Source organism: Trachurus japonicus, chromosome 24 (assembly GCF_045865225.1).
Source record: "Trachurus japonicus isolate A0001 chromosome 24, Traja_1.0".
Classification (NCBI taxonomy): domain Eukaryota; kingdom Metazoa; phylum Chordata; class Actinopteri; order Carangiformes; family Carangidae; genus Trachurus; species Trachurus japonicus.
In genome coordinates, this window is record NC_140930.1 from 9,381,013 (window position 1) to 9,399,582 (window position 18,570).

The 18,570-nt window shown below is 39.3% G+C and overlaps 1 protein-coding gene across 3 annotated transcripts; it reads left to right on the plus strand.

The window, feature by feature from the left end:
* Positions 1-1,798: 1,798 nt before the first annotated feature.
* Positions 1,799-16,228, plus strand: pcmt1 (protein-L-isoaspartate (D-aspartate) O-methyltransferase). 3 transcript variants are annotated; one of them, XR_015035276.1, is made up of 8 exons: positions 1,799-2,155; positions 6,408-6,512; positions 6,606-6,637; positions 7,578-7,682; positions 7,873-7,993; positions 10,484-10,569; positions 14,125-14,359; positions 14,938-16,228. XR_015035276.1 is itself a non-coding variant. In XM_085771776.1 (8 exons), exons 1-8 carry the CDS (start codon positions 1,975-1,977, stop codon positions 14,948-14,950), a joined length of 813 nt encoding a protein of 270 aa, XP_085627902.1. In that variant the 5' UTR covers positions 1,949-1,974; the 3' UTR covers positions 14,951-16,228. The 3 variants fall into 3 exon arrangements, 2 of the variants coding, with proteins under 2 accessions (XP_085627902.1, XP_085627903.1); XM_085771776.1 differs by having other exon boundaries at positions 1,949-2,155; positions 14,125-14,294; XM_085771777.1 differs by having other exon boundaries at positions 1,949-2,155; positions 14,125-14,323; positions 14,907-15,055.
* Positions 16,229-18,570: the final 2,342 nt, after the last annotated feature.

Consider the following 18,570-nt stretch of genomic DNA (forward strand, 5'->3'; position numbering starts at 1 on the left):
TATACATGATGTACATGCTGACAAAGTTAGACATATGTGCTCGGAGAAAATCGCTTTGTTACTTTCGTCCCACGTTACGTTCATTTCTCTCTCTCTTTTTTTTTTTTACGGTAAAAAAAAAAATATATATATATACCGGTATTCTGATTAAATAAAAGCCAATATAACGGTTGGACAACAGACAAATGTCATGTGAGATGTTATGATCTGGTGCAGGAGCTGATAGTGACATGAAGTTTACGATTTTTTATTTTTTTATTTATTTTTTGGACCAAAGTCAAGTATTTTTGTTAAACCTTATTACATTATATGGTAGATTATATATTCATAAATGCAAATGGAGTGATAGGAAACCCAATATCCACTAATTTAAAAATGAAATGAGGATGTACTTAGAAACACTAACAAGACTGACGAACAAGAAAGCCATGCGGACTGTGACTCTCTACAAAACCTTAAAATCCTCTCTGTGAAGTAAGTGTTTTGTACCCCATGCTCCGGATGCTTATGTATGTTTTTTTGCATTGTGATTTTTATTTTATCTATCATTTTTTATTTATTTAATTCTTCCACAAAGCCTTTAAATCCTCTTATTGAATCGAATGTATACCCCATGTTCACTTCAATGTTATTTGTTCGTCATTGATGATGAATTTCAATAAAGATTGAATAAAAAAAAAAGTTTACGATTTTTTTAAATTTATTTTTTTAGATGTGTCATTAAAAGCTCCATTCCTTTAAAAACAAGTGAATTTTGGGCTCCCTGACCTGAAAAAAAAAACAAGGAAAAAGCTAACATAACTTTTATTATCAACCTTATTATTTTAATGGCAAAATTTCATATTCACAAATGTAAGTTCATTAAAAAAAAACCTTCCTTTACTGCTTTTAACGGTGAGCTCAAGCAATACATAACCTCCATCAAATTTTCAAACAACCAGAAAGCGATTAAGACTATCAATATATGTGAAAACTTGAACATTTTGTTGTAAACTTATAAATTCCCCCTGGCGTATAATATAAATATGCTTTATCATGAAAAACTGTTTTTGTATTGTGAAACAAAGTTTTGAATTAAAAAAAAGACAAAAAAAAAAAGAACCTAAAAAAATTAAAAAATAATAAAGTGAGAGAAATTTCATTTAAGATTATTCATAAATGTTATCCATCCAATGACCACATTGTAAAAAGATTTAAAAAAGACATTGATGTGAATTGTACTTTCTGTTCTGTACATGCTGAAACTGTGACCCATTTGTTTTGGCTCTGCCCTATTGTGCAAAAACTATGGAGTGATATTTGTAATTTTGTTGCTATCAATGTTGATGGTGATTTTATTTTGTTTTGGAGGAATGTTCTGTTTGGGCTCCCTGACCTGAAAAAAAACAAGGAAAAAGCTAACATAACTTTTATTATCAACCTTATTATTTTAATGGCAAAATTTCATATTCACAAATGTAAGTTCATTAAAAAAAAACCTTCCTTTACTGCTTTTAACGGTGAGCTCAAGCAATACATAACCTCCATCAAATTTTCAAACAACCAGAAAGCGATTAAGACTATCAATATATGTGAAAACTTGAACATTTTGTTGTAAACTTATAAATTCCCCCTGGCGTATAATATAAATATGCTTTATCATGAAAAACTGTTTTTGTATTGTGAAACAAAGTTTTGAATTAAAAAAAAGACAAAAAAAAAAAGAACCTAAAAAAAAAAAAAAAAAACAAGTGAATTTTGTGAGTTGTTAAAAAAAACAGGTGGTGTGTGGCGCCACCAAGCGGTCGCTCACTTGTCTACTGCGGCAAATCTCACTGACTGGGGTGAGGAATGTGGCTTTTTTTCCCCTGCACAATTCACCTTTAGCTGAGTCACATTATCTAAAAAAAAAAAAAAAAAAAAAAAATTATTTATTATGCTGTGGGTGTGTCTGTGCGTTATAAAGCCAGCCTTGCCCTGAAACGGTTTGTCTGGATGCCCGGTGACGCGCCTCCCGCTCCGCCGTCTGCTCTGGAAGTCTTCAGCTTCGTCGGCAGAACCGTCGGCGCAGGCGCGGCACTGACAGCTGCTGTCTACTTACTCCGCAAAGTCTGCTTAATAATGGCCTGGAAATCTGGAGGAGCAAGCCACGCAGAGCTCGTCAACAACCTCCGCAGTGAGTAGAGTTGTTTTTGTGTTGCAAAAAGTAAAAAAAAAAAAAAAAACAGACCGCGCTGGTGAAGCCTTGAGGTTACGGAGAGAGAGAGAGAGAGGCACGCGGGATGACCGTTGAGCCCTAACGGGGCAGCTAGTTAGCAGTTAGCTGGTTGCTAAGCTATGTGGTATGTTGTTGTTGTGTTGACCCAGCGTTACCTCTCTCCACCCCTTTTTACGCCGTGGAGTGAACTGGTGCATGCCGTTACCGCCTTAGCTGTTGCACCGAATAATAATTCACAAAAAAAGACACACGTTACGTTTCCCCCCCATCTTTTATGTGTATATTTCTGCAGCTTAAATGTGTCACATTAGAGTTAGCTTAGCGCGTTAGCTTTGTTGCTATGTGCGTCATTTGGAACGTTGTAGCTAGCGTTAGCCACGCTGCTAGCTGCCCTGCCCACATTCATTGATATGTGTGTGTGTGAGAGAGTGTGTGTGTCTCTCTCTCTGCACCATTCACCCCCAGTTTCACCTGAATGACTCTGACAGATGGGACATGTAAGGTCGTGGTCTGCAGGAGGGAGGGTGGGGGGCCCTGCTTTTTTTAAAGGGATCGTTCAAAATAGCTTTTTTTTGCTGTGTCACCGCGTTCGCTAGTTGTTTATTCAGGCGATAGTGAATCGCACCACAAACAGGGCAGTGACTCATAGTGGCACCCTGCTGCTAGACACACTGTTGTCTGGTCCACTGTGTGATCAATTGATGCCACTGGCTTTTATTCTGCAATTAGATCATCAGTGCACTTGTGTAGTTAAAGGGACAGTTCAACATTTTTGGCAAATTCTCCTATCGCCATAACCCCTATAGTCATAGCAGTAGGTGCATTACCTTTAATTATCCGTGCATGTTGTTTTTAGATCCACAGGGTAGAGGCCAGAGCTGCTCAGTGAGCACAATGGAGGTGAATGGTACAGGTCTCCTGTCAAACTCATCAAATACACGATCCAACAACTCCAAAATGCTCTCGTGCAGAAGTTGTGACCTGTGCATTCACCATGCTATGAAATAATGATGTATAATTATGTAACATTACGACACATGAAGCAAATACTCTGAACTACTTGCACTTTTGAAATCACTCCACCCAGGCCAGCAGCATTTTCCTCAAAAACAACTCTGTCTCGTAACGTTAGATTAATATTTCATAGCGTGGTGATTGTGCAGGTCACAATTTGTCCACGAGAGCGGTTTGGAGTTGTTGGATTGTGTATATGAGTTTGATGAGGGACGGTACAAGGGGACTTGTACTGTTCACCTCCACTGTGTTCACTGAGCAGCTCACGTCTCTGCCCTGCTGATCTCAAAACAACATGCACCAATAATTACAGGTAATGAACCTACTGCTAAGACTATGGGATTATGGAGAGAATTTGCCAAAATGTTGAACTATCTCTTTAAAGAAGACTAACCAACACACCAGCAAGACTCATCATCAGACGTACAAGGTTCATGCTCAGTTTGCATATTGGAAAATGATATTCAATGTGATGATATCTGCAGACTTGAATATCTTAAGTCCAATTTCAATATAAAGTATCTACCAGGGCTATTTATATTCTGTGCAGTCTCTAGCACAGCGTGTCAGCAGCAGACAGTTCGCTTTGCAATCATCTTGGTTGTGGAGGGAACAGTGTTCAAGTCTTGCTCTGTTTGCTCTGAGACAAAAAGACAAAGCTCCAACTTGCAGACTCATCTCTCCTGGTGGCATGTTTTTTATTTTGCATTTGTTTCCATTTATCTTGCACAGAGAAATCAATCTGCATATTAATTAAAGCCAGTTTTGCAGCATGCGATGCAAATATTTAAAAAACAAATAGGCCTAGTATTTCATAGTCAGCTTTTCTTTTTTTTCTTTCTTTTTTTGTCAAAGAGCATTTTACCAATGATGCAAATCAACTTAAAACTTGGCTGTTGCTGTTAGTATTAATAAATCCATATATCCTCTTTTTTATTAATTTCATATGACCATCATTTTGATTTTCATACTCGTCCTGATTGAATGCTTCACTGGACACTGACCCATTTAGAGACACACGAATGTCTTAAATTTAACCCAGAGTTTGCATAAGCAGGCTCTAAGCAGGTCACACACAGGATGCATGCTAATTCACAACTTTGTCATTGTCTCTGTCCTGCTGCTGACCGTTGCTCAGAGCTGCTCTGTGTGCAGACAGTAGAATAGTTTGCATATTTGTTCCACCGTTGCATTAGTTATAAACCTCAAATGCCTCAATGAATATTTAAAGTCCAGCACCCATTTATGTGTCTAAGGAAAATTAAACATAGGTTATGGCCTAGAAAACAGATTACAGCTGGTTTGCTTTTTCTTGGGGCTTTGCAAAGACAATTGGTGAATTTCTTAGAGTAATTATTTTTTGGGTAGGAGAGGGAAAACGTCTTGAAATGTGCCGGTTCCAGTCATTTTTAATTTCAGAAATCACTAGTAGGTGTCCATCTGGCAGCTCGTCCGGTTTATTTGTAACGTATCCTAAAGTGGTGCATAGCTCTGAGGGTGAGGGGAGTCTGTAATGAGAGCAGCGCCGGCTGTTGTTGGCTTTTCCTGCCGTTGGCACCAACTGCTACAGGAACCTGTTAGGAGGAGGAGGGATTATTCTGAAGACACTAATACTTCTTCTTTGAGGAGCTTCTTTAATTTCTTGTCTAATGTCTATGAACATGTGAACTTTTCTGTAACCATCAGAAAATTTCATGTCAGCAACATACATTTGTTTGCATTTTTTTTTTTGCCACAGTCTGTCAGATCATCTGTTTCTAATGCTTTTAATATGCATACTTTTATATATCTATCGTTTATTAATGTTAGTTTTCTTGCCCCCTTGCAGCTCTGCATACAGTACACGGTTTAATGAGTATACATTTGTATTAATTGTTGTCTAATTGATAAGTATGATGACCATCGGAGAGGGTGGCAGTTGTAAAATCCACTCTATACTTTCATACTATGATATCAACGTGTATGAATAGGGATATATCACATTTTCCGGAAAATCTATTAAAGCAGATAACAGCGGCACGGCCGTTTCGGCTAATGCTGTGTTCAAGGCAGGCATTTGAAACCGTAAGTTACAGCTTCAAGTCACAACTACGACTTGGTAGCGTTCCAGGTAACCCGTAGCTCGTGTTTTTACCGTCCTGTTGTCTGTGAAAGTTCCCTATAACGGCCACTCGTAACTTCCGACCCGTGAACTCGTACCAGATCGAACTGGTATGACTTCACAGGAAGGAAAAACACAAAGTACGAGTTTCCTTGAACGCACCATGAGTTAGCAGCCCCCGCCCTTGTCAGGCATCAATTGGTCCTCGTGCTACGTCACCACATTCACGCGCATCCCTTGGCTGCACACACAGCCCTTCATGCCGTTCTCTCCCCTCATTGGATAACACTTGTATCCCACAAGGAAAATTTTCTCCTCGGGTTACAGCAGAGCAGAGTGACGGAGAGACTCGTGTTTAGGCTGAAATACTTCATGTAAGTGATTGCTGACGGAAAATAGGACTATTTAGGACTTATATTAACAAAAACATTCCACTGATATCTGCTTTAACTATAAATGGACCTGCATATTACAGCAGTCATCAGTTTGTTTACAATGCACTACAATGCAGAGTATGTGGCTTTCTATCTGTTTCTGTGCTGTCGTCTTTATTTCATCCTGTGTACAATTCCACATTTTGTTCCAGTATTTTCTGCTAATTCCTCTCCGCATATATGATCAATATAGATCTATACTGTCATTTTTTCTCCATATGCATGTCGTTTACCATAGTAGATTCGATATAAACCTCTGTCAGACTGTATCTAATTTGATATTGTCTCATCAGTGCAGGTCGTGGGTTTAGGAGTGGGTTTAATAGTAAAATAACCAGACAGGAATGTGACAGTTCAAGTTGTGTTATCGCTGTAATGCAGAAGTAATTACTTTTAAATCGATTTGAGAAGGAAGAGGTACTATAACGGTTGACTAAATCTCACACTTTATATCATATTTCACATCCCAAACAGACAAAGTAATTGTAGCCAAATAACAGGATTCATTCCATTCGCCTTTCTGTTATGTTTTGTATAATCTCTCATCCATTTTGCCCGTTTGCTTCTGCTGCAGGAGTTACGTAATGTACTGTATGTCTCCCTGGTGTTTGTACCTGTGTTTTCATAACAAACAGTGACACCATCTCTTTTGCATCTGCAGAAAATGGCATTATTAAATCCGACAAGGTCTACGAAGTCATGCTGGCCACAGACCGAGCCCACTTCTCTAGGTGTAATCCATACATGGACTCGCCGCAGTCAATAGGTAACGTACGATCCTCTCATCATCACTCCGAAGCCCAAATACACTTGGACATCTGAAGCGTCCACTAACCAACTCTCTTTTTTAACCCAAAAGGTTATCAAGCAACCATCAGCGCCCCACACATGGTAGGACTTTATCTCTCAGACTCTTCTTATGTCTTTTTTTTTAATTTTTTTTTTATAAATCTTGTTTTCATGAGTTATTTAAGAGATGAAAAACTGAACCAGCAACGTTATCCTCCACTTTTTTTAAATTCCAAATACAACCTGCTCACTTGTTAATAATAGTTAATCAAATTAGGGCTGTAACTAACAACTATTTGTATTATCAATTAATCTGTCGATTATTTAAACTTTTAATCGATTAGTTGTTTGGTCAATAAAATGTTAAAAAATGTTGAAAAATATCAATCAGCTTTTCCAAACCACAAGATGACGTCCTCAAATGTCTTGTTTTGTCCACCAACCAAAGAGATACTCAGTTTATTGTCATAAAGGAACAAAGAAACTAGAAATATTCACATTTAAGAAGCTGAAATCAGAGAATTTGGACTTTTTTTCTTAAAAAAAACTACCCAAACCAATTATTCTATTATCAAAATAGTTGACGATTAATTTAATAATCGATTATTGTGCGATTAATCGATTCATTATTGCAGCTCTAAATCAAATCTAAGCTTTTTTTGTGATTAAATGTATTAGAATTTTAAAGGCATCTTCGTACAGTCAACAGCACAGTAGCAGTCAATGTCAATTAATGTTAAAACACTGAACGACACTAAAGATCATTGGAATATAGGAAGGATAACCAGCCTCTAAGAAGTACACACACGTAAAGTAAATTAAAATACATTCAACTTCTACCACAAGAAGTACACACACATACTTTCAAATCTAGGATAATTTATGGATTTTGTCCATCATCAAACCACAAGAGACCTGAGTGGGCCGAGCCGAACCTCCTCACAGGCAGCGTTTGATGCAATATGAATGCTGAGTGATGATGGGTAGTAATGCAGTTTCCTTGTTGCCCCCTCCCCTCCCCCCTTACTCACTGTCTACCCAGCACGCCTACGCTCTGGAGCTCCTACACGACCAGCTGTACGAGGGGGCCAAAGCTCTGGACGTCGGGTCCGGCAGCGGCATCCTGTCGGTCTGCTTCGCACGAATGGTGAGCCACACACGTGACGGGTAAACGCACATGACTTCTCCTTCCGGTGGCTTTTTAATTCATTACTACTTATCACTTTTAATTAGCTTTTTAATTTTTTTTTTTTTTGCATAATGTTGTGAAAGTCTTTGTGTATGAACTGAGTGCCATCCCTTCCTCCCCTCTCCCTCCCTCCTCCTACACTTTACAGGTAGGTCCTAAAGGGAAAGTTATAGGAATTGATCACATCAAAGAGCTGGTAGATGATTCAATAAACAATGTGAAGAAAGACGACCCCAGTTTGATAACGTCGGGCCGAGTCAAGCTAATAGGTAAGAAGACGTCGCCGCTGTGTGTGAGAGGTTATTAATAATTACAGTCGGTTTGAATCTGCAGCTGAATGTTGGGTTTTTATACGCAGGGACAGCGTGACGTCAGTCGGGCCGCTCCGTCCTCTCAGTGAGGAGCTAGACAGACAGTAGCTCAGCAGACTGGATAGTGCAGCGCTAAATAATTGAGCGGAGAGTACCGACTTTCACTGCTCTGCAGGGTGGAGGGGGGCACATAACAACCAGGCTGTGAATAAAAACACTCAGACAGTTATTTTTGTTTTGTTTTGTTAGGTTTTTACAACTTTTACAGCTAAACATTCTTATCAAAGTTTTTAGTTTTGTAACTTAACTTTTAAATTGTAAGTTTTTACCTTGATAAAAACAAATATGTAAAGATAAGATAATATTATATATATTCTTCTTTTTTTTGGTTCCACATTGGGGAAATGTAGGTAACCCTTTAATTTACAGGCCGTTAATTATGTGATAATGTGAAGAAATAGCCAAGAGATAACAAATAAATTGCATAGTAATGACAACAAATAGAAATAGCCTAGAAATAACGGTCAATTTCATAATAATGTTGAGAAATATAGCCAAGAAGTAACGATTTGGACTTGGAGGAGAAAATTCTGTCATCTTCTTCTATCACATAATTAACAGCCTGTAAATTAAAGTGTTACTGAACACACACTGTTGCAGCAGCCAAAGGAATACAGAGCACAAAAAATAATCATTACGTATACAGTTATAAAGTTAAACAGTCTTGCAGTGAGTCGTGACAAATATACAAGAAATTCTATTATATACAGATATGTACAGGTTTACAGTGTTCATTGTACAGTTGAGTGTGCAGGTTATGTCATGCTGTGTTGGGTGCACTGCCGCATTTGTTAAATGTAATTCTCTTTTTAAGTTAAAAAGACTCTTAACATACTCACAGCAAGTGCAATAAAAGACAACACAACAGTATAGAGTGTCACTTGAGCTCATTGCGCCTACACAACCTGTTGGATGTCAGAAAGCAGCGTTAGAGGACGAGTGTGGTGGTGTTTTTTGTTTTGTTTTGTTTTTGTGGCAGATGTCAGACCAGGCTATCCGCGGGGTCTTGAAAAGTATTAAAAGGTGATAAATCGATCCCTTAAAAAGTATTAAAAAGTCTTTTCACAACTTTATAAAGTATTACATTTAAAATAAAATAATAATAAAAGTTATTTTTTCTGAATTAGCTGTCCAAGAGTTTGAGTCCTAAAAACATTGTAAAAGTGTTAATTAAATAAATGTTCATTAAAAAACAAAGATGAACCGGTACATAAAAAAAGAAAAGAAGATTTTTTTGCCTTTGATTTATTATTCTAGCCTATTTTGAATTCTGTTGTATCATGGTCGAGTCTTTATCACAAACTAAAACTGTTGCGTAAAAGTGTCACTGATGTAAATAGGTACAGCTTGAAGTGGCGGTGAGGTATTAAAAAATATTGAGATGGTCTTGAAAAAGTCTTAAAAAGGTATTAAAATTAGCTTTAAAGGGATAGTTCACCCTAGAATGATATTTCGCTCATTATCTACTCACCCTCATGTTGACTAAGGGCTGGAAGAATTCTCAGAGTCCACCGTCCCTTCTCTGAGTTACAGGGGGTCTCGGCATAGCAGTGCATGTCCATATAACGGTTGCAAAGGGACACCAGAGCTCTTCGTAAAAAAACACACACAAAAAAACATCCAAATACCTCCATGATGCTCGTATGTAATGTCCGTCTTGTGCTGAAGCCCCAAATTGCGTAATTGTCCCGAAAAAAATTAAATAAGTCCACATTCCAAGCATGTTTGTAGCGGAAGCTTCTCGAAGCTCCTCTTCGGGACAGTTACGCAATTTGGGGCTTCAGCACAAGACGGACATTACATACGAGCAGCATGGAGGTATTTGGATGTTTTTTTGTGTGTGTTTTTTTACGAAGAGCTCTGGTGTCCCTTTACAACCGTTATATGGACATGCACTGCTACGCCGAGACCCCCTGTAACTCAGAGAAGGGACGGTGGACTCTGAGAATTCTTCCAGCCCTTAGTCAACATGAGGGTGAGTAGATAATGAGCGAAATATCATTCTAGGGTGAACTATCCCTTTAAGATTCCTGTATATACCCTGCAAACTGATATTTCATGACACTGTGTTCCTCAGCTTTATCTGCGGCGTTGTCGTTATTATCAGCCAACAACATCACGCAGCTCGTTGTCTGACGTCTGTGACGACGAGTCTCTGTCCTGACATTTCTACGTCTGAATAATTAGTGAGGTTGAAAATAGAAACTAATGGATCGACAAAAACAAAAAGTCCAGACTCAGATAAGCATCGCGGCCGTGTTTCAGTGTTTATATGACAACTTGATGAGGACGTCGTCCATCCCTCCATCCGTCCCACGTGTTGTTTGTTTCTGTGTGTGTGTGTGTGTGTCTATGTGAGGCTGTAACTGATACCCCGTTGTGTTGCAGTGGGAGACGGGCGGATGGGTCACACGGAGGAGGCGCCGTACGATGCCATCCACGTTGGCGCAGCGGCACCCACCGTCCCCCAAGCTGTGAGTATCTCTGTGTGTGTGTGTGTGTGTGTGTGTGTGTGTGTAAATGTGTATGTGTGTGTCTCTGAGAACGCTTGACGAACCGGCGGTCACATTGTTCCAATTCACTTCAGCAGAACAACGAATTAAAAAATGAGTGACTTTGGGGGAAAACACAGTAGTTAAAGTGTCTAGAAATAGCTTGAAACGCTGGAATGTGCTTCTTTCTTTTTTTGTGTAACATCAACTTTTTTTGAAAAAGTTGAGAGAATTGACCCTTTGGTAATACAGAACAAAGTCTGGCATCTCACATTAAAATAAATAAATGCATACATATGAGACATATAAAGTAACAGAAGTAAGTACAGTAATACAGTATGTCAGTACAGGTATAATTCAGTTTCAAACACAGGAAAGAAAGGTCGACCTTTAATAACCATAATTTAGCTTTATGGATGTGAAATTTCGCTATTATAATAATCAGATTAATTAAGTGTTTAATTTTTCGCTCCTTATTGTTATAGTATAATAGTACATCCTTGGCTTCCAAATTAATTGGAAGGTTGGATTGTAGGGTGGGAAAATTGACATCAAAAAAAAAAGGTGTTTAATTGTTTCTTCTTCAGCGTTACAAAATACACATTTGACATCAATATTGATAAATCTTGACAGATATATGTTAGTAGGGTACATGTTGTGTATAATTTTATATTGAACTTTTTTGATTTTATCGGAGACAGCATGTGGAAGGAAAGGAGCCATGTTGGTTTTCCAATTAATATCAGAGAAAGAGGAGATCCATACAAATTTTCCTCTAGGCGTGATTTTTCTTTTCCTGAAAAAATGATTCCTTATATGTTCATTGTTACAATGGTGACTCATAATGTTTATACTAGAGCACTGGAATAAAGGGCCTTTCACACCGAACGCGGTATGCGCTGCGCCCACCGCGAGGTACAGCGCAGACAGGCGCAGAGCAGGGCGGCAGCGCGTACACATATGGCGCGAGTTGCTGAGCAACCGAACAAACAAGACAGGATTTGGGGGGGTATATGCAAAGATATGTTCGCCAGGAGCTACAAAACGACCACTTCCAGGTGAACTTTAGCGTCAGGCTGAGCAGGGAGCAGTTTAACAGCCTGTTAGAGAGAGTTGGTCTGATCCTCAGGAGGATGACAACTCACTTCATGCATCCCGTCACTTTAACTGAACGTCTGGTCGTTTGTTTCCTCTCCTATTGGACGCGCCGAGATGTCGTCACAGCGCGCTGCGCCCAGATTAAACATTTTTTAATTCGGGCGCAGCGCGCCGCCGCGGCATGCGCCCACCTCGCGTGCCGCTCAGCTCGGCGCAGAGCCGTTCGCCGGTGCGCCGCGGTAGCACGTACACAATGAATGGGTTTGCTGCCGCCTTCCGCCGCCTGCCGCGTTCGGTGTGAAAAGCCCTTAAGAGAGTAAGGACACTTCCATCGACTCCCGTGGTAAGCGTTATGCGCCCCGAGTGGCAGGATATGGGTATTGCAACAGTGCCCAGAAAACTCATTCCCTCCAATGTACTGTATGTGTGTTGCCCACTTGCTTGTAAATTGATGAAAACGGCCGTGTTTTTGTTTTTAGGTGTCTTGTCTTGGTCATATCAAATTACACTTATAATTTGTTTATTATAAAATATAGATTGAAACATTCATGTAGACAACTGTTTTTTTTTGCCTTGCCTATGTGTTAATGTTTATCTGTAAGGGGTCGGGGGTCCACGATGATGCTATTATCGTGGGTGATCTAGAAATGTCGTTAAATGATTGAAAACACCACACTTGCTCAATTGACCCTTCGCCAACTCCTCCCACAAACGGCTATTGTCCAATCCTACGTTAGCAACCGTAACTATAGGCCTGGCAAGCTTTCGGCAGTGAGTCATTACGTTTGCTTTTGTGGACACATTTTGAGGCTAGGACAAAAAACATTTGTTTGTAGAGAAGGATGTTGTTGTTGCTGCTGCTACTACGGCGGCGGCGGCAGCGGCAGCAGCAATATAGAGATGACCAGATACGAGCGGACTTTTTTTTTCGACTTGAGCAAGTGTAAATATGGGGATAACCATATGTTCACAGCCGAAATGACAGCTGTACTTTTAGGGCTTTTACCTGGGCTTTTAGGTGAGGGATCCTCTCCTGAATGATAGAGCGGTGGGAGAAAAAAAACAACAACGAAAGCTGTATGTGGTTCACAATCGCCCAAAAACTTGCAGTTTGACAACCAGTGAGATGACCTAAGTCTTCGTGGGTTGATAGACGGTAAAATTAACAGCCCTTACTGCTGCTCTGTACATTGTCCAGTCGTGTCGTTGAACAGATGTTTTATCCTCCTGCGCGAGTCACACGTCACTGAAAACTCTGAATGATCTTTGTGACTTCTTCTCTCTATTATCTCAGAACAGTTTATCCAGCATGGATGCAAACAGCGCGCCGAAAAGCGAAACTCGCTTTTTTCATGACCAATTAGGTGACTTGTGTGAATCGTTCAGATCCGAAGAGTTTTTGTTTTGAGGGAGGGGGGGGGGGGTCTCAGTGTCTCAGCTGGGGTCAGTAAAATGTTTTTCTAACAGGCTGACAGTGACAATCACGTGAAACTGAGGCGAACTCATTCATGGTTTCCTCTGATTCTACTGATAACAGCCTACCTATTCACCTCCGATGTAGACGCGCGACGTGCACGCTCGTTACCCGAAGCGGCGCGTGCATTCGGTGCGACGGCGACGCCGTTTTCCCCCCCTTCCCGTCCGTGGAGCTGTGCGCCGCGGACATGCACGGTTCCCTACGTTGCTGTGTCAGGCAGGTGTTTCCACGGAGATCTGCCCCGTTTCAGAGGTGAAGGAAGCCCTAAGTGGAAAGACGTCGCCTCAGATGTAGAATGTGTTCAATTAAAGTGAAACTAACACATTATATAGGCCTATATGTCCATTACACACTGAATGAAACATCACATGTCTTTATTTATTCAGTTTATTTTAATAGTAATAATTATGACTAACATTCAGTGAAGACCTCAAATTCAGTATCTCCAAAATGGAAATATTGCTAAGGAATTTTTTTCTTAAGCATTTTTAATATAGAAATGTTGGCCTTCTGAAAACTATGTCCATCTACAATCAATCAATACTTGGTTGGGGTTGAACTACTGGAAATTGACTTTTCCGTGATTTGTTAATGGTGAGCACCCCCCCCCCCCCCCCCCCCCCCCCAGAAATCTGCTGATATTTCCTTTGAAATCGATACCAAATACTGCCAGGAGCATGGCTGGGAGTGAAAGCTTGCCCGGCGTAGCAACAGTAACCAAGGGGGCGGGGCTTACGCGAAGGGTCAATTCACCAACAATGCAGAGATGTCAGTTCTTGGGCTCTTTTGCAATACCCACATTTCGCCGTCAGGAGGCGCTTCCATTGGACCGATGCGTGTCGTTGCTCTCTTATTCCAATGCTCTAGTTCATACGCTGCTTGTCGAACGTCCTCGTCGTTTTTTCGTCACCTCCTCTCTCTCTCTCTCTCTCTCCTCCTTCTCCTCCCCCCATCATCATCAGCTCCTGGACCAGTTGAAGCCCGGCGGTCGCCTGATCCTCCCCGTCGGCCCGGCGGGAGGAAACCAGATGCTGGAGCAGTACGACAAGATGGAGGACGGCAGCACCAAAATGAAGCCCTTGATGGGGGTGATTTATGTGCCTTTAACAGACCGAGACAAGCAGTGGTCCAGGTGGAAGTGACTTCCTTCTCCCCTCCCTCCTCCTCTTCCCTCTCTTCCTTCTCACAGCGGCAAAGGTGAAATGGTGTGGCTTGGAGCAGGCGCCGGATCACAAGGGGGCTGAGTTTGGCTGCTTGTTGACATGTTTTGCTTCTTCCATACCATAACCAACGAGCTGCACGTTTTACGTTTTACTCCTCCATCATCCTCTTCTTATTTTTCTTTCTTTCTTTCTTTTTCTTTTTTTTTTGGTTTGGTAACACCACGGTTTTAAATTTGGAGCCTGACTAATGAAATTTTAAAGAACACGAACAAAAACACGACGACACAAATAAAACCGAAATAGCAGCAGCATTAGCAGTGTGAAGGCGTAACACTTGGGTTTTTTCAGAGCATGGCTACTTAATTTTGATTGATCATAAGACTTAAAACTTCTTACTCTCTTTGATCTTCTACTATAAAAAACAAAACAAAAAACGTCTGTGATGATGGATGGTAATATTCTGCATGTGATTCTAACTCCTTTGTGTTTGCACGACACGGGGACGGTTGTGTTGCGTTTCCTTCTTCTACTTCTTCTTATTAATGCTGCTCCTGGTTTTTTTTTTCCCCTTCTCTTTTAACGTTCGACTTTTCTTGTTTTTCTCTCTGGCAGGGATGAACTTTGAAGAGGAAGACCGTCCATAATCCACCTTTTACGTTTTGAACCTGGAGAAAACTCGGATTTGGGGTCAAACAGCCCTCAACATTTTGTTCAAAGCATAACAAAACCGTGCTCTTCTTTTTTTTAATTTTATCTTTTTTTTGTTGTTGTTTTATTTTATTTTTTTATTTTTTGTTGAAGTCTAACAATGGACTAGAGAATCACACAGATCGGCTGAGAAGAAAGACTGCTTGAAGCTCAGCACAGAAACATCTGCAGAGGAGAGGAGGCGGTATTTTGTTTTTGTTTCGTTTTTTTTCTTCTCTCTTTTCAGGCCTGCATCTTTTTGGTTTTGTTTTCTTTTTAACTGCTGGATTTTATTTTTTTTTTAGATTTGTTTCTTTTTCTTTTCTTTATTCTTTTTTTTTGTTTTTGTTTTTTTGGGTGGTTTAATTTCAAATTGCAATCAGCCATTTTGACATTATGAAATTGCAGCAGCAGCAGCATCAGCGCTGACTGACCGCAGGAGGAACAGAAGACAACGATAACGATGACGACGAGGAGGAGGAAGAGGAAGAAGACGAAGAAGAAGAAAGCCTTCTAGATAATTCACCTAGCTACAGTGTGTGTGTGTGGGTCATCTTTAACTGTAGAGTTCACTGCTAACATATGAGCTTTCTTACCCCTTCTTGGCAGCAGTATTAGGAAAACACACACACACACACACATAAAGAAACAACACAATGGCTGATATAACCCACACATCCTGTTTGTTGGTGTGCAGCACTTCTTTAGGTCATTTACACATAGGATAATAATAATAATAATAATAATAATAATATAAAAGCAGCACATTTGGATCATACTGAACTCCAAAGAGAGCGGGAGCACTATTAATAACACCGACACACACACTCGTCGTGCACACGCAGGGCTGCGCTTCCCCCACTTTGGTGACGTGTTGCTGCTTTTCCGCCGCTGGTTTTTTTTTCATATATATTTTATTTTTTTCTCTCTCTTCCCATTAACAGTTTGTGCAGGCTCTTCTGGTGACTGATGATGCTGAATGGGATAAGTCACTGCTTTGCCAAAATAAACTCCCAACAATTTAAAAGCAAATGAATGTCTGTTTTCTTGAAGAAGAAAAAAAAAAAAGATAAAAGTAACACATGAAATTTAAAATATTAAAAAAAAGAAAAAAAAAAGAAGCACATTTTATTTTGGGTGATCTAAGTGATGGATGGTGATTTGGCTTTCACAGTCTATGGAATGGCTTATGAAAATAAAGAGATGCTTATGTTTTTGTCTTGACTTTTCTTATTGTATTATACACAGGCTGAAACCTGAAGCATATCTACACACAAAGTTAAAAAAAATTAACTATTTTGATTTTACTTTTTGTAAACTATGATGCTAGGAGACACTTGTTCATAGAAAATACATTAAAATCTATCATAATAGTTTAAAATGTATCTGAAAATGTTGCATCATTTGTCAACAGATCACACCAGTCCCTTTTTTTCTTGATATATATAATAAACTTTAATATCTCACATGAAAGACAGCACTTAAGAGAGGGAATACATCTGCGTTAATACGGTTTCATACTCCACAAATGTTTGCGTGAGAAAGAAAAGAGATGCAACACACACACACTGGCTTCACTATGGCTTTGTTGTTCTGGGATACTGAATGAATTAATAACAGGCACTCGTCTCCAAAGTAGTAAAATTTGTGTCCACAGTTCAGTTTCGCTCGGGGAGGGGGGGTTAAAATCTACAGCACAAATATGGTACATTGACGCCATCCAGTGGCAGAAATACAACATTTTTGCAGCACTGGTTTAGAGAAAATGAATAAATAAATAAAAATATCAAAGTAACTAACTGGAGGAATTCAGTGGGTGGGTTTACAGACCAGGGGCCGTATTTATCAAGCGTCTTAGACTGACATTTAAGTGCCGAGAATTTGTGGAATTTAGTCCTATACTCTCAAACTTTAAAAGCTATTTATCAACTTTATGGAATCACTTGTACTCCCCCAGTTACTCAAAGAGACCTCAAGAGGCGGTTAAGAGTAGGCAGGGCCGTTGCTAGGAATTCTGGGCCCCCTAAAGAATACTAAAGTGGGCCCCTTTCCTTTTTTTTTTTCTTAGACTACGTATGTATTATCGTTTTTTATTTAGCCTTCTTTGTTTTGATGCTAATGCAGCAGAATATTTGTCTTATTTCCAGTCAAAATGTAATTTCTAGTCAAAACAAATCTCATTCTACTTAAAATAAGACACATCATATTAAAAGTAGCTTGTTTTTAGATACTTTTTACCTCTTTCAAGCATATTTTCACTTGGAATACCGTAAGTAGAAAAAATCTGATAGTGGAGCAAGTTTTTCTTCCTTATTACAAGCACAAAAAACTTACTTTCACTGGCAGATTTTTCTATTTATTGTGAATTTAAGTGAAAATTATCTAAAAACAAGTTAATTTTTAGGTAATGAGTCTTATTTTAAGTGGAAAGAGATTAGTTTTGACTAGAAATGAGACATTTAGACAAGAAATAAGACAAATATTCTTGGAAAGATGTTGAGTTTTTACAGTGTACTATGAGTATTAGTCAGGGTCTTACGCAGAATAAATCAGTCATACAAAGATTAGACTACTGGGGTTTTTTATGGGCCCCACTGGGCGCTGGGCCCCTAGAATTATCATCACCTTTCTCCCCTATACAACGGCCCTGAGAGTAGGCAGTAGGAGACGGCACTGAGGCGAGAGAGAGACGTGTGCAAAAGGTTTTGGCTTTGTTTGATGAGGAGCAGTTGATCAAACGACATCATGTGGACAGAGCAGGTGTCATCCTTGTCAAGGTTTTAATAAGGGAGGTCATCTCATCAACAACGTAACACTGAATTAATGAATTGGAAAGATTAGGAAGATTTATTTTTGATTCATTCCCAGTATATATTTTGTAGATATTATCAAAATATGGTTGAATATACACAATACCCATTGGCCATTTAACTGTTCACGATGTCACGATTACTTGTTTTCACAATTAATCGCGGTATTAAACGCCACAATTAATTAATCGTAAAGATTCCTAAATGCCGTCACTTTCCAAAAACGATATCTCATGTCAGAACCATGTCGGCAAAGTAAAGGTAAATGCACAGATACTGGTCCATTTACACGTACGTACCCAACGTAATACTGAATTGGGAGGAATTTAAGTGTTAGCGTGTCATTTGTAATTAGACTGAAATAAACGTAAACATTTGGTATAGGTGACAATTAATGACTTTAATATTTGAAACATTTCCTGTGGGGGATCAATAATTGGTCCTAGATTAATAGATACTTTAAATATTTTATGTAAACAATCAGTAGTTTTTAAGTATATTTTGGCTATATTGGATTTTACACATTCATAGTGTTTAAAAGAAATTGATTAAGTATGGAGAAATAAACCCCGACAGGAAGTATGGAATGGTTCCATACTTCATGAAGGGGTTTATTTCTCCATAACAACCGACCAACTATACATTATCCCGCTTATTACACGGTTTACGAGTAAAATAATTAATTTGAAACATAATGTTGATCAAAATACGACGTTCATCGATTTTTAATTGCATCGTTTCTGCATGC